The sequence below is a fragment of the Sitodiplosis mosellana genome, unplaced genomic scaffold (genome assembly GCF_009176505.1).
Source record: "Sitodiplosis mosellana isolate CC-2019 unplaced genomic scaffold, AAFC_SMos_1.0 Smas_scaffold_6166, whole genome shotgun sequence".
Taxonomy (NCBI): Eukaryota; Metazoa; Arthropoda; class Insecta; order Diptera; family Cecidomyiidae; genus Sitodiplosis; species Sitodiplosis mosellana.
The window spans coordinates 3,192,426-3,207,808 of NW_022601407.1; the positions used below are offsets into that span (position 1 = coordinate 3,192,426).

Consider the following 15,383-nt stretch of genomic DNA (forward strand, 5'->3'; position numbering starts at 1 on the left):
GGGCAGGCGGGTGGGCGCGCGCGCTCCCCATACACAAACAAAACTGCCATTCGAAAACCGAAACCGAATGAAATGAAAATAACAATATCAACCGAATTGAGCGAAACTCTCATATTTATTTATTTACAATTACATATGTATATATGTATCTCACTCACTCGCTCTCTCTCTCTCTCTCCCTCTTATCCATGCGTCTATATAGGTTTGTTTGGAATGTTCGAGAGCGAAGGAACGAGGTGGATAAATATGGGTATATCTGTAGCTTGGCTCTCCGCATACACAATTTTATAATTTATGTTTTACTGTTTTACTGTCAAAACATTATGCAAATATACATTAAATTCGGCTTCATAATTGGTTTCCCTACTTATTCAAAACTTGCATTTTGCACACACACTCACACAAACACACACATTTTCCAACAGGAGCATCAAATCGCAATGGCAATGCAATGCAACGCAATGGAAAACAACGGAAGCGTACACATTTTTGGTCACAAGCCCAAATAAAACCAATTTTGATCAGAATTAATATTTCTGGTTTCCTGCAATGTTTCGCGCAAATTTTGCTTCTGCTGCTGCTGCTGCTGCTGCTTTTTCGTTGTTGATTCGATTCATTTTTTTTCGTTCTGGTTTTGGTTATGCGTTTGTTTGCTTCATTTGTAAACAAGCTTTTTGATCATGAAAACATGCCATTGAGATGACACCTCGCCATCGACAGTGGCGTTCCGTTCCTTTTCATTGGCAAATTATGATTAAATTCGCTTCATTTGAATGAATCGATGGAAAGTTTGTCTTTGTGAAAATAAAATTTGTTACCAAAAATCATTGAATGATTTGTTTGTTGTGTGTTTTTTTTTTCATCTTCAAAACGGAACTCAATAGTTTGCCCGGGTTGTTTTCTTGTACATTTTACCGGAAAAATAACTGCATCCGGAATATTTTGCCTAAAGTTAGCCTATTGCAATAAATCGACCGGCCGTTATTCCACGTATGCACACCAATGGTCAGGCTATTGAAAGTTTCTTCTTGCAAGTTTTTCGACGAAAATAACTCAATCGATGCAATTTCGATGATTATACGAATACCGAGGCAATGTAATCAATTTTTTTCCCGTCGAACGATACACAAACCAGTTTTTTTTCTCTCTTCTTGGAATTTAATTTGATTCGCAATTTTTCTCATGTTGTCTTCAGCCTTCATGCTGTTTTCAGATCATTGACCGATGCAATTTTCCCCTAGCTGTGAAAAATGAAATGATGCAGCAAAAAGCGTTGTCTGCTGCGAGAGATTCATCCCAAATGACTTGAAGCGAAACACGCGCGTCTCTCTCTATCTCTCTATCGCTCATCCATTCTCTTGTCACAATTTGAATGTACGTCTTTTTTCAGTTCGAGGTTTGAGAGATAGATAGACGATGCTGATGTGCTGTGCTGTTGGGAAGGCAGATGTGGGTGGCACTCGCGATGATGTGTTTATGGTGGATTTTGGTACAAGTGCATCGTGTATTTTCAGCTATTTTAACAATTCCGAAGGCGAGTCATTTATTTGTTGTTTCCTCAATTCGTTTTCATGCTACGGCATGCGCGCCTCATATTATATAATAATATACATTAGTGCATTTAAAACATAGCAGCAGCAGCGGTATCAGCATCGATGGCAGCACTGAAATCTCATAAGCATGCTCATGTTCACGTCCAGTATGCAATGCATAAAGAAGAGATAGAGTGAGAGCGATCTGTGCCAAATGGTTCATTTTCACATTATTTTCATGTGTTCAAATATTGAAAAAGTTTTTGGTCGGTCGGTTATTCTAAACGAGTGTAAGCAAGCAAACGAACGAATGAACAAGAGCAAGAGCAAGTGAATTGGAGAGCCAGTGGCAAGGAGCAGCCAGACAAACCAGCTAGCCAGCCAGCCAGCCAAAAACCATGGCAGGCACAATACACTTTTCACCAGTGCATATGTATGTTTATATCCTTGAAAAAAGAAGAAACAAGAACATTTGAGTCAAGAGAGCTGGAAAACAGTCCATTTTAAGCACACGACCAACCATTACCAAATGAACAAGTTTTATCATTAACGCCATGGAAAATAGTTGATTTCGAACTACAAAAGAAGGCGAAAAATAAAACAAGAAAAAAAAACAAGACCGCAGAGCTTCGCTTCGCTCCGCTCTGCGTTCTTGAGTTTTTAATTCATTAATCTATTTTGTTGTTTCACAACAAACTATTTTTTGGCGCACTACATGAAATGTATTTCATCAAAGTAACTTTGAAGTAATATATTTATTTGCAAAATGAATTACAAGATCTTGGTTTTTTCTAGCGGCATTTCTCACTTAAAAAATGGGACCATTCCAATAAATATTGAACAATTTCTTCCATTTCTATCAATTCGGGTAAATGGATCAACATTTACACTGAATGTGTGAAATACGTTCGCAGTATGAAGCTTAAGTACGTAATACTTAGCATACTTAACCTTAAGTACGTACTTAAGCTTGATACGTAAGTACGTTAAGTATGTTAAGTACGTACTTAAGGATGACAATCTTTATACTTAAGCTTAGGTACGTACTTAAGATTTGTACTTGCTAACAGAACCGAATTTATGAAATTGCAGTGAATTCACCAAAATGTTTTAGAATTGACTGGAATGTAGTAATTTGGTTCACATTAAAGTACAGATAAATCCCGTGTATCATCTCCACTTGTATTGTTTTTTACATTGAAGGGCGTTGCACGCACCTTAACATTCACAATACAAACTCAATGCGAGTGGAGACGCCTTATGAAAAATGGCACAGATTGCTAGTGCTAAGGTTTATCTGTACTTTGACAATTCCAGACAATTTCATACATTTTTATACCATTTCAATGGGAAAGAAGAAATTCCTTAAATTCTTGCACATTCGTTTCAATTTTTTGCGTGAGAAATGCCCCTAGGGTTTTATTTCTTTTTTGAAATATACTGCCTTTGGTTTGAATTGAATAAACAATATGAGCTTAGAATCTAAAATCACTTTAATTCTGTTCAAGACTCAGAAAATATTATACGAAAAATTAATGTAATTTTTAAACAACATTTGATAATAAAAATTTGATTGGCACTTTGAGATATTATGCACTTATTTGTCGTTACTGCAACTATTTTAAATTAAATAAAAAATATGAGCATAAAATTCAAATTTACCATAATTTGTTTCAACACTAAAAAAGTATCTAGGAAAAAAAAGAGCAGATTAGTAGCTCTACATTTTATGTAGTGCTAATAACAAACACATACACACGAACATATTAAAGAAAACGATGGCATCGTCTCGGTTTTATAACATGCATCTCATGTTTTTCTTTTCGTTGTGGTGCGAGATAGGATTCTCAGCTCATTGGCTGACGAATGTATGCATCGTCATAAAAAAAGAGAATCACACGGCCGCAACAGCATCGGCAGCAGTAGCAGATACACACAAAGCTAAAGAAAGCCCCAGTGCCGAAACATAGCTTAAGTTTGTTTCAAAGGAACATGAATTCCGACAAAAGTTCTTTTATCCGCAGTTAAAAATGCGGCAAAGGCAACGAAAAAAAAAACACATACAGCAGCAACAGCAGCAACAACAGCAACAGCAGCAGCCGTAGCAACAACAACAACAAAAACGTCAACTAGCATTTCGTTAGTTGGGTAGAGAGTGAGTGTGGCGTTCGCTCGCGCGCGCTACAGTCAACAGCCAAAAGCCGGAACACGCAAAATGCAATGCAGATGTCTAATGGTGAGCAGGCGAAGAGCCTATGGACGACTCACATTCGTGTAATCCCACCCATTCCGTTGTTTTATTTGGTTTTTATTATTTATATTTTTTTTTGCTGTAGTCGTGTTGTTACTGCGTCTTGAAAATATTGTTCAAAAAAGTACACTTGAGTGCCATGCGCCCGAATTTTTCACTCTTTGCTGCTACCATCAAAAGAATTCTCTTGAGAGGTAACGAAAAAAAAGAAGAGCCATGACAAAGGCTCAACCATTCAACAGTCATTTGAATTTGTCCAAAAAGATATACACACACAGAGACACCGTACCGAAGACAAAACTTATTTCATTTCTTGGGATTTATGTTCCAATAAAATGTTAAAGTTTGTCACACTGAATTTTTCGTGAATTAAATCACGAGATATATAATTTGATATGACTGACTGACGCACACACACTCACAAATATGTTTGTCGCGAAATATGACGACCATCTCAAATGTTGAAAAGGAACGAGATGAAGTGGAATAGCAAGAGTGTCGTTAAGTTAAACAAAAATATGCTGCGGTACTCGTCGTGATCAAGACAACGCCGAAATTGGAATTTAAAATAAAATAAAAACAGAGAAACACGGGAACAAACATAAGCTCCTTTGCTGCTCGCAAGTCGATTTATGTTATAACTCTTCGTAATACCATGGTGCAGGCAGTGGGAACATGCATATATACACAGCTAGAGCTGTAGTACGCATTTATATCGTTTTGGCATAACAAATGTAACAAATGGATTCGGCATGCCGAGCAACGCATTTCTCGCTGTCGATAAGTGCATATTGAATGCAGTGTGGAGCGTGCGAGCTTGAAAGGGCAAACAAGTGGAAACGAGCGAGCGAGTGAACAAGAGTAAGAGAGCGAGAGAGAGAGATATAAAAAGAGAGAGCGGTGTGTGTAAGAGGGGACATGATCGAAAATATGCACATACTCAACCATAATCTATGCGATGGAATGAAATCTGTCGATTTTATGTTTCGCTTCCTCGTCTAGCCCCAATCTCAACCACGTTCGATCCTTCTTTCTTGTAGCTCTGTCCGTCGTTACCTCTCTTCCATGCTTGCGCTCACACTCACTAGCTATGTGTCTCTCATTTTTTCACATTTGAATGAACCCGTTTTCAGTCTCCCTTTCTCTATCACTCTCTTTCACCCATTCACCTCTTCTCCCACTGCCAATACAAATCTCTTTCGAAATAGTCATCGCGAACACTCACAAATCCATAAACAACATGAAACAAAATCAAAAAAACCCAAAACCCAAAAACTCTAACATGCGAAAAGTTTTAGTTGGTTTCGGGAAAATTCTTGCATGGGATTTAAAAGCGATTTCAATATCCCTTATCATCAAATACAATTTTACGATTGAAACACGTGAACGAAATGAAAAAAAAAACAACAACAACAACAACATACACTCAACTACGAACAGTAGTAGTTGTAATATTGAGTGAAAAGGCATTTTCATCATGATGATATGGCATAAGAGCTTTTGAACTTTTAAACAAAATGAGTATCAGTCACCGAATAGATGGTATCCATAGTCTCGCCTTCCCATCGAAAATCCTCGAATAATTATATTTACCTCGCTCCGGTCGTCGCCTCAACAAGAATGCATTTATCGACAAAACATTGCTCTGAACTTCTCCAGTCCGTTCCTGGAATATCTCATCTGGTTGACATTACTTATGCACTTCGATGTTGTATTGTTGTTGTCGTCTTCGTTTTTATTTCGGTGGATGATTTCACAAAACTTTAATCCTTAATCCAGTGGCGTTCGCGAACAATTTCCACGACAGCAATTGCAAACGAAATGATGCTTCATCGTTGTGTTATCTGCATCGTATTGTTTGGCACACACACACAAACACACTGTTTATGACTTATGATAAAAATGCCATAATCCCTTGTCGCTGTTGTTTTTGCTGTTATCTTTCAAATATGTGCATCAGCGCACGCACACAAACAGTTCAATGGGTTCATAAGAAAAATGTGTTCCGAGTGTTCGCGGAATTTTCTTCACATTTCATTGTCTATTGGAATTTCAATTTTATGCTTGCACACTTATTCTCTTCGTCTTATTTCCTCCGTTCGTGTCACAAATCCTTTTCCATTGTCTCTATTTGTTCGTCAACGATGACAAGTCGTCTTTTTTTCCACGCTTGCACTTAATGTTTTTGATTCACCATTTCATGAAAACAATTGAATTGCTCTTTGGTGCAGTTTCTTTCGCTCATTTTGGCTCTGCGTGTATTGCTTTCTTTTTCTCATTCACCGCAAATTTGGTGCTTCTTAAAAATGAGAACATTAAAAAAATGCACACTCACACAGAATACCTACACTACGATCACACGACGAAAGAAAAAAACTGAAAATAACAACGGGAAAAAAAGTTGACAAAACAGCACACAATATCAGCAATATAATTGATATCGGTAGAGCAAAATCTTGGCGAATGAGAGAAAATTCTATGGGAGGAAAATGTCAAAATTCGCACAGAGAAAAAAAAACGGAACGTTTGCAGCAAGGGGGAGCAATACACAGCGCGTGCAGGGAGGAAATGAATGAGTGAATACTCAAGCACATATACTTATACGCATATACACACACGAGCACATGCCTGCAGAGAAACAGCTGTTCAGCATTCCAATTGGCATGAGATGGTGTCGATGTTTGAGTCCTTACTAACGGTGCGCGCATAAATGAATGGTATATTTCTTGAGAGTGAAAAAAAAACATTATTTATAATACAAGGAGTTGAAGAAAAGAAAGAAGCTAGAAAAGTGAAGAAAGAACGTAAACAAGAGGGGTTTTTTGTGTTTTTGGACGAACGAAAATTCATCGAAGAAGAAGTATCCATTTGCGTGTTTTTAATTCGCATCTCTACGATTTGAAATTAGACGTAAGTACTTAGCGCTCTCTTTTACTCCTTACTTTCGATTGTTTGTTTGTTTGTTTGGTTGGTTTGATGATGATGATGGTGTTGTTTATTTTTTCTTCTTTCTCTTGAGAAAAGTTGTGTATTTTTCCGCGTTTACTCTTTTCCTGCTCAGTTTGCCATCATCATAAATTTCATTGTAATTCATTGACCTCGTTCGACGACATGCACACACACACACACAAACAGCGAGAAAAGGAATCAAGAGAGTTGTGAGAGTGTGTACAGTGAAACGTTTTAAACAACTTAAAAACAACTTTCTACCTCCTGCAATATAGAACCCCGCGAGTGTGTGGTAAAGTTTCCAAACCAAATGAATTGAACATACCATTGTTTTAATTGCGTTCTAGTGGTTTGGTTTTCGTCAACGTTGCTGCTTTCTTTTTTTTCCTGCTGTTCGTGTTGAATTGATCGATTGGCGTTTGCCATTGTGAATTATATACGTGCTTGGGTAATCCTTAAGATAAGCGATATTTTTCAATTGCGTCGATAAAATGCCAGTTCTAAATATATCCTTTCATATGAGTAAAGGAAATCTTATAACTATACATTTGGTTCTTGTTGTTGTTGTTGTTATTATTATTCGTGCTTACCTTATTTGTTTGCCCACTTGTAATGTTGCTTGCTGTGTGTGTGTATCTTGGAAATGCGTCATTTCTTTTCAAATAAAATCCAATTACGCGTGCAATTGCGTCGATTCTTTGAAATCAATCAAAATACCATATTGTGTGCGCCTCTCCAGAAGAAAAAAGAATAGAAAAGGCAAAAAAGAAATATGGAAACCTATAAATATATGCGGTGTGTGTCCTTGTGTCGTATTGCTTCCAATGCGCCATCTCTTGCTATATTGCATAACATTCAAATGGAAACAAAACAACAGCTTCGAATCCATCGCAGGCAATAAACGAAGAACAACAAGCGGTTTAATTACGAAAGATAACCGCTGTAGCGTTAAAGCCAAGTTAGATTATGATTTAGTAGGAAATTCACGAGCAATCTACGTAAATGCATTATATAAACCCTAGGTTTGTTTCAAGCCAAATGTGTATCACACTCCATTTGCCTAACGCTTTTTTTCATCTTCTTCTCTTGCCAAACACGGCAGATATCATGCTGAAGTTGTGTGCGTATGACATTGAAACTACATTTCGGCGCAATCAAGTTTGAACTTGAAAAACGGATGATGAGAGAGAGAAAAAAACGACGACAATTCAAATTCATACAAGTGCACCAATGGTTTTCAGTTTGATGCAGTTTAGATTGCAATATTTACTGATATGACACTGCTCTGATTGCGCTTAATCAAGTGGTTTGGATGGTGGTGCATCTGTGGATTTATTTAAATTGCTATCAATTATTTCAAACAGACATGTAAAGTTTTGAATTTGAATTCCGGAAAACCGTTTCGGTTACACACATAGACAGACACACACTCATTTAATTCAATGCGATTGACAATTTTTGAAATTAAAATCGTCATACTGACCTAACAGACAGAAAATAATCATCGATTAATCGTAGCGCAAATAAGCAAAAAAAAAAATGTGAAAACGTGCATCTCAAACGCATGCTTCACAAGAGGCTGGCATTGAACTTTGCGGTATTTGTAACGGCGTTCTTTTTTTTTACAACAGTTTGGTCAGGAACGGCGGAAAAAATGTAAACAATACGAGTGTGTTGAACAACGATAGGTGCAACTGTTTTCATTTTTTTCATGCAGCGGTTGTGTATGTATCAAGCACAATTATTTGTAAGTATTTTTTTCTTGTCGCCCAGCCAGATAACCCAGAATAAACATGCACGTTTTTTTTTCGAGTGTGTGTTTGGTTTGAATTTCATGTTTTCATAAAGGGTTCGTGGTATTTATTTTCGGCAAAATTACGCCGTAAATATTATGGTGTCCTTCACCCGAAACCCATTTTTTTCTGTGTGTCTCCCAAAACCGTTTTTTTTTCGGGGCCTCGGATTACGACATAGCAAAACAAAATCGAATGAAATGTACAAAAAAAGTAAATCAAAGCATTTTTATGGTTTTATATTTTATTTGCAGACAAAGTCCAACGTACGAGCGCGATCAAGAAAAACATATTGACAATAATCATGTGAATCGACGCAATTCGGACAGAGAAGAGAAAACATCCATCAGCCGACCAAAACATGCCGAGTCTGTGAAACGTGCTTGTCAATCGTTAAAACTGATAACATATCAGACGAAACCAACAACAACAATGATAAACCAACAAACGAAAGAAGAAAAAAAAATCCCGAAATGAGAATTGTGTACGTATTGCGGGCATGAGTACGAAATATTATTAAATGCTATCGATAAATTATTTCGTTTTAATGGTTTGAATTAAGAGGCAATTATAACAATAATTTCATACAAACACTTATTTTCCGTTGTGTTGCTACAAACACATACGGTTGCATTGTGTCGCGCGCACCATCAAGTGCCAATTGAAATTGAATTAGACAAATGGTTTTTTGGGGCCAATCGAGTGTTTGTGAATCCAGTGTGTGTGTGTGTGTAAATATATGGTATTAAAAGCGGACGAAGAATGAAGTCGGCCGGTACAAATAAGTGTAACAATACAAAGACTATTGACGAGAAACATTTCCACGATTGGATTATCAGTGGTTCAGTTAATTATCGTAATGATCGTTATCATCTAAATTGAATAAGAGCAATAATTTCCAGTCATTTCGTTATATTTCCGCTTTTTTCCTTTGTTTTCTCCCTCTTTCAATCTACTTATCCTTTTCACGCACTTTCTATTCCACACTAATTCCGCCCACTTTCTATCTTTCTCCTATCTATTCCTATCTCCAGTCTTGGCATAGAAAATACGTGTAAAATTCCAATGTTTAATTGCGTTTCATGTTTTCAATTCGGAAAAGGTGAAATTCCAACAACATCAAAATAACCATAACAAAATAAAAACATTAAAAACATATTACATTGGCCATGTGTATGAATCATGGCACACATTAGTAATATTCATGTGAATTAATGAATACACAAAAGACTAAAATCATACATAGAACGACGGGAAAAAAGTGAATCTAATAAATAAACAAATAGCAAGACCGAGAAAATGCGTTACCAAGAAAGAGAGAAAAACAGAAGAACAAAAACAAAAATGAGAGAAAAACAATTACGATCGAAGCAATAGACGACGACAAACGACGACGGCTATTCACTTGATGACGAAAATAAAACAGAAAAAAAACACTCACACATAACAACAACAATAACACCGAATAAACGATAACGGGCCAACGGAATGATTTTAATACGTTTATTGGCTATTTGCTTAGTGTGAACGTTAATCGTTGTGTGTGCTGTGCATTGTACGTAGCATAGAGCATAAGACACACACAATTACTGTGTGTTTTTTTCTCTCGTGTATTTGTCGAAACGGCAGCGCAACAGTGGAGTTTCGGTGCGATAGTGAGAGCTCTGCCTCTGTATATATATATATATATTACAAGCCATAGAACTGGCACAGTCAGTCATTCGTCAAATAGATTTTCGAAGTGATACTTCATCGACAAATACAGCAAAACTCAACACAACACTAGCAGTCTGCAACTAGCAGCAGTGCATAGAACATCTCTCGTTTCAAACAAGTTGTTAGTATTTTTTTTTATTTTTTATTTTTTCATTTCTCGCCCCCCATTCGACAGAGAAAACAGAATAGTTTGAGAACGGGAGCAAACTGTTCGTTCAAAATAACTAGAAAAAAGAAATTCACTTTGATTAATTTTTCTGTTAATTTTCTCTCACTATTTTAAGTTTGATCGTTAGAACCGAAACAAAAGAGAAAAGTTTCGTTGTTTCTTTTTTTTTTGTTTAATTTATTTATTTTTTATTTATTTCTTTTTCGTTTTTTTTTCTCGGTATTTTTTGGTTTGGTATTTTTGATTTTTGTGATCGTGAAGGGAACAAAATCAAGGAATCATTCAAAAAATTCAACCAAGTAAACGCAAAGGAAATCAATTCAAAGAAGGTCAATTTTATTCGCTGGAACTTTCAACCAAACACAAGATACAAGACACAAAACTTTGGTCATTGGCAGTTAATCGTTGTATGGGTAAGTCGATGTTATTGTTTTTCTTTCTCTTTCTTTCATATATTTTCAAGCTTATTTTGCTCTTTGCATTTCCCTTTCATTATACATATTTGGCACACTGAAATGCGTATGTGTGTGCCGTCATATGATGAAATGTTCACTACAACACGTTCTTGTTAGATTGAACGAGAGAATGCACGAACGCACGAGTGAGTAGCAACGACGTTTTCACGACTTGAACGCAATACTCTTTTTTCGCTTTTCACTTTTTGCTACACGGTGAAACCACGTTTTGACTGTCTTAATCGCAGTCAGCTGTTTCATTGTAAACGCTTGTTTCTTCGATTCATATGTTCCAATATCTCTCTCTCTCTCCCTCTCTCTCTCTCTCGTTCGCATATAGCATAACCGTATGCTCACGCTCTGCGCCACAATTTAGTCATACACACTCTCATATGTGTGTGCACACAGTGTGTAGTCATTTAAAAACTGGCCATAGAGATACAGATTCAGATAGCGAATGTGAAGCAGAGTAGTGTTTTTCGAAACACTCACAAAATTGTACGACGTAAAATAAATAACAAGCTCATTCACTTTAATATCCCTTTGTCTTACTCGAATTTCAACAACATTCCGAATTTCACAAGTCAGCGCAATTTCTAGCGAAATGATATGACGACCACGGCAACGACGACGACAGACACAGCAAAACCCAAGAGCCGAAGTCGAAACACACGCATGATTCAATCGATGAGTCATTAACATTGCGATCATTGTGTTACTGTGTTATCGTGCTCAACAGCTGCCCCAACCCAGTCATATCCGTTAGATTTTGTATGTCTGTGTGTATGCGCACCGATGTTTTTTTTTCTTCATTTTTTAAATAACTCCAAACTCCAAATGGGTCAACATCGAGTTAGAATCGTGTATCGGTTTTTCCAATTATCGTTGCTGCTTTTGTTATAGTTCTACACATCGGAAATTATAGCAAAGTAATTTTCAAATTGCGCGTCGACAATTCAACGGTAATTTGCTTTTATTTTCATTTTCCTCGCGGTTTCGGGGGCAAGTCAATGTTGATGATATCAACTGTCCCAAATAAAAACGGTGAATAATGAGCGAACGCGCGCGCAAGTTGGAAATAAAACTATCGTAGGCGAAATAATGATGCATGCTCGCTCGTTCGCTCACTGGCTCGTTCATTCTTGTTTATTCTTTCTTCGACTCGACTCGACCCTTCATTTCAAGTCCGAGTGGAACCACTTGTTGAGCGGGTGAAAAACACAGCACATTCGTGTCGAGGTCTCTTCTAGTTGTTTCTCGTTTTTGTTATTCACGTTGCGCTCACACAAATCCAATGCTGTAACCTGATCGATTCTCCAGTTTGAATCACTTTATCGTGGTCGCACGCGCGCACACACACTTTGTATGACGCAAATCGAATATGATTTCCGAGTACTTTCAAATATAGGTATTTGCGTAATTGTTTACGAATTTCCATTGTATCTAATTGAGTCAATCTCAATTCAATTAGATATCCGTCGCAGAAATCGCGTTGCTGCTGTTGTTATTGTTTTTTTTTTAATTTTATTAAGGTGCAATTAAATAGCTGACTTAATTTTTGCGCATTTAGTGATGTCGTCATGTGTTTTGTGTGCAGATTGAAGAGTCGGTACGTCTGCTCTTCATTAAATTCTCAGCGAAGCAAAATTCCATCTCGTTTTTCGCAAAGCATCACGAAACAAATGAGCACAGCCGACAAATTATGCAGTTTGCATTTTGGGAATGATGCCAAACAGAAATGATCTAAAGCGTAGATTCAATTTTCTTGGATCACTTTCAATTATTTTTGTGCGCAAAGGCTTTATTTTCATAGTTTTTTTCCTCTTCTCCTTTGCCCGGATACCAAAAAGAAAAAGAAACGAGCGAATAGAATCGAGTAAACTGGATTCATACAATAAATTGGATATTGATTCATACAATAAAAAAATGTGTCATCATCGTTACGAACTTTCGATATTGCGATGTTGAGCGCAATGCTAAACGACATCATAAATGGCATTCAGAGATAATAATAAACCATTCCGAATTCCATGAAATTGGCGTGTGATAAAAAGTGAATAGTGAGGGGCGCATACTTGAGAATGGTGTCAGCACCGGCGGTTGACGCTTTTTCTGTCAATATTCTCAATGGGTGTCGCGTGACTTGATGAGTTATTTGCTTTCTTGTGTGCGGTGAACAACAACAACACGCCGTCATCATGGAATGACACTTGTGTGTATGTGTCATCAAATGCGAAAGGTGTAAAAAGTGTCGTCTTGTGTGTATGTGCTAATTTTTTTTTTCATTTAATGACCTGAACTTAATCTTCTGCTTGAAAGATTAATGAGTCACCTCCTTTGAGCATTATTAAGCTTTAACCATAAACAAATTGACACATGTTTTCTAATTCTGTTTCTTCTTTTTTTTCTGCCTCGAATGTTTAGATCGTGAAAAAAGATCAGTTAATAGTGGAGACGAGCCTGGCCTGTGTAAAACTCAGGCCTTGTTTGATCCAAGTGACATTGCAGCTGCACTCAAAATAACGGACTCAGGTATTTGTAATAATGGTGGCTACGTACCGACGGTTGGTCGATGGGGAAATGAATGGCCAAGTTGACTCGCCGTCGCGAGCTTCGGTGAGAAACGACGGCTGAGCCACAGAACTCAGCCGAATGATGTTGGTGTCTGCCGTAACCAATTGGTATCGGGCGATGTGAATGTGTCACTGAAACCATCATCGCAATCGTCGCCGAAATGGCCAATGTTGCCATCGAATCGGTGTCGTGTGAATGTGGTCGACAAAGAAACACCATCACCGTCGCCACCTCTGCCGTCGAATATGGTTACCGCAGACGAAGATTTAGCCAATCAGCTGCAGTTCTTACTTAAGACGAAATGGACTATCGACAAGGATACATACAATTCAGACGCGTTTGATCAGTGTGAGGGTGCTTGGCCCATTGCTCACCCATTGCCGCTTCCATTGTGGTCAAACACTATCAAACAACCTTATATCGTTGACAACGTAAGTGAATTTTATTTTAGTTTAGTTTAGTAGAAAATCATAGGGATCATTCAATTAAATTGCATCCCCAATCAAACACGCTCGATTAGATTTAATCATTCGCTCTTCATCCCTTTTTGCAGATTTGGCAATATGAAGACCTTGTTGCGTTGATTGATGTCATTGTACATCGATTGCTGGAGGAAACCCATTATAATACCGTCAATAATTTTGTGGATTTTTTTAAATCGTACAAGCGCTCCGGGACAACCGATTTGCGTGCATTTTTCCAATCGTATACACCCCCAATCAATCGCCGTGATCACATGTGCGTATCGTTGGCAATGGAGGTGGTATCACGCATCTCAGAGGTTTGTCCCCAACTCAGTGACCATTTGTATTTGGTGTCATGCGAAGAGGCCGTCGAATCAATTCAACAGTACATCTTGAATTGCAAGCAGCTCGGCATCGATAATGCCATGTACAATTTGGAGAAGGAGCATTCATTGGTGGCAATGCGAATCATTGTGGCCGGTCGTGAGGGTATCATGCTATTAGATCCTGGCTATCATGTTGCACGCGCCGTTACGGCCATGAAAGATCAATGCTATCCGCATACAGGCTGGTTCATTCAATCACAAGAGCCGCATTTGAAACGTGAATACTGCTACAAATTCAATCAGTTCAACGATGAATTCGTTGAATGGAGCGAACGCACCACCCGTGGCGATCAACAGAATCATGAAATTTCATTGATTTACGTGAAAACACCGTATCGTACCGCCATTGATGTGACCGTGCGACGGAATTTGGTGTACAATTTCCGATCGTTGTTGTCACGTGATGCTAAAGGTCGTGTTTGTGCTGGTATCTACTTTCCAGTTACGCAGGACGGTGGCGATGCAACACTCACGCTCTTCTATGATGGATCGAACGGGCAAAGCACCAAAATTAAAGCGAAATTTAACACCTTCGCTGATGAACATAAGGTGGGATTTGTTTTTTTTGTTGCAATTTATTCAGTCATTTCTTTTTTTAACATTCAAAATAAAATTTACTAATCATTTCATTTGCACTCTCACAGATTCCTGAAGCCATGATGAACCATTTGGATAACTTATCGGCCCAAATTTCCCTTTGCAAACAGGACTTGTGTGCTCTGCTGAAACAATTGTGTGAAACCATGTCGGATCGTGATTTTGTCAAGCAATTGCTTACAATCAACGATCACATCACCGCTATGTCAGCCGATAATTAAACGGAACAATTCATACACTCACACACACACACACACACACAAAAACACTTTTGCTTCACTTCAGAGAAAAGAAATTCCATTTAGAGATATTCTTCAAGGGAAAGGAAAATAAAATCATATTTCTTTAATGCAACAAGTAATTTTGTAGCTTAAAATCAGCTTAGTATTCACACAAGTTATATGTGCTTATAAAAATATCTGCTATCAGCGTGTCAAATGTAAAATCCTATTCAAAGTCCAAATAAAAATGAAAATAAAAATACTATAAAAAAACGC

The 15,383-nt window shown here is 37.6% G+C and overlaps 2 protein-coding genes across 8 annotated transcripts in view; one reads left to right on the top strand and one right to left on the bottom strand.

Annotated features, from left to right (window-relative positions):
• LOC129575007 (protein O-mannosyl-transferase TMTC1-like) overlaps positions 1 to 7,493 on the bottom strand; it is a 26,682-nt gene extending 19,189 nt beyond the window's left edge. The window contains exons 1-2 of one of the 3 annotated variants that reach the window (XM_055457762.1): positions 7,058 to 7,118; positions 5,377 to 6,159 (exon numbers count right to left, since the gene is read on the bottom strand). The gene's annotated coding sequence lies outside the window, so the exon portion shown is untranslated. Of the gene's footprint in view, positions 1 to 5,376; positions 6,249 to 7,057; positions 7,119 to 7,322 lie in introns of those variants that run through there. The other 2 variants (XM_055457761.1, XM_055457764.1) reach the window with 2 other exon arrangements.
• On the top strand, positions 6,417 to 15,380 carry LOC129575011 (uncharacterized). Of its 5 annotated transcripts, none has more exons than XM_055457777.1 (7): positions 6,417 to 6,693; positions 8,364 to 8,479; positions 8,780 to 10,362; positions 10,672 to 10,823; positions 13,290 to 13,870; positions 13,993 to 14,838; positions 14,934 to 15,380. In XM_055457777.1, the coding sequence occupies exons 5-7, from the start codon at positions 13,607 to 13,609 to the stop codon at positions 15,105 to 15,107; spliced, it is 1,284 nt and encodes a 427-aa protein (XP_055313752.1). In that variant the 5' UTR covers positions 6,417 to 6,693; positions 8,364 to 8,479; positions 8,780 to 10,362; positions 10,672 to 10,823; positions 13,290 to 13,606; the 3' UTR covers positions 15,108 to 15,380. The 5 variants fall into 5 exon arrangements, with proteins under 5 accessions (XP_055313752.1, XP_055313749.1, XP_055313750.1 ...); XM_055457775.1 differs by lacking the exon at positions 8,364 to 8,479 and having other exon boundaries at positions 6,472 to 6,693; positions 8,780 to 9,381; positions 9,628 to 10,362; XM_055457778.1 differs by lacking the exon at positions 6,417 to 6,693 and having other exon boundaries at positions 8,349 to 8,479; positions 8,780 to 9,381; positions 9,628 to 10,362.
• The last annotated feature ends 3 nt before the right edge of the window (positions 15,381 to 15,383 follow it).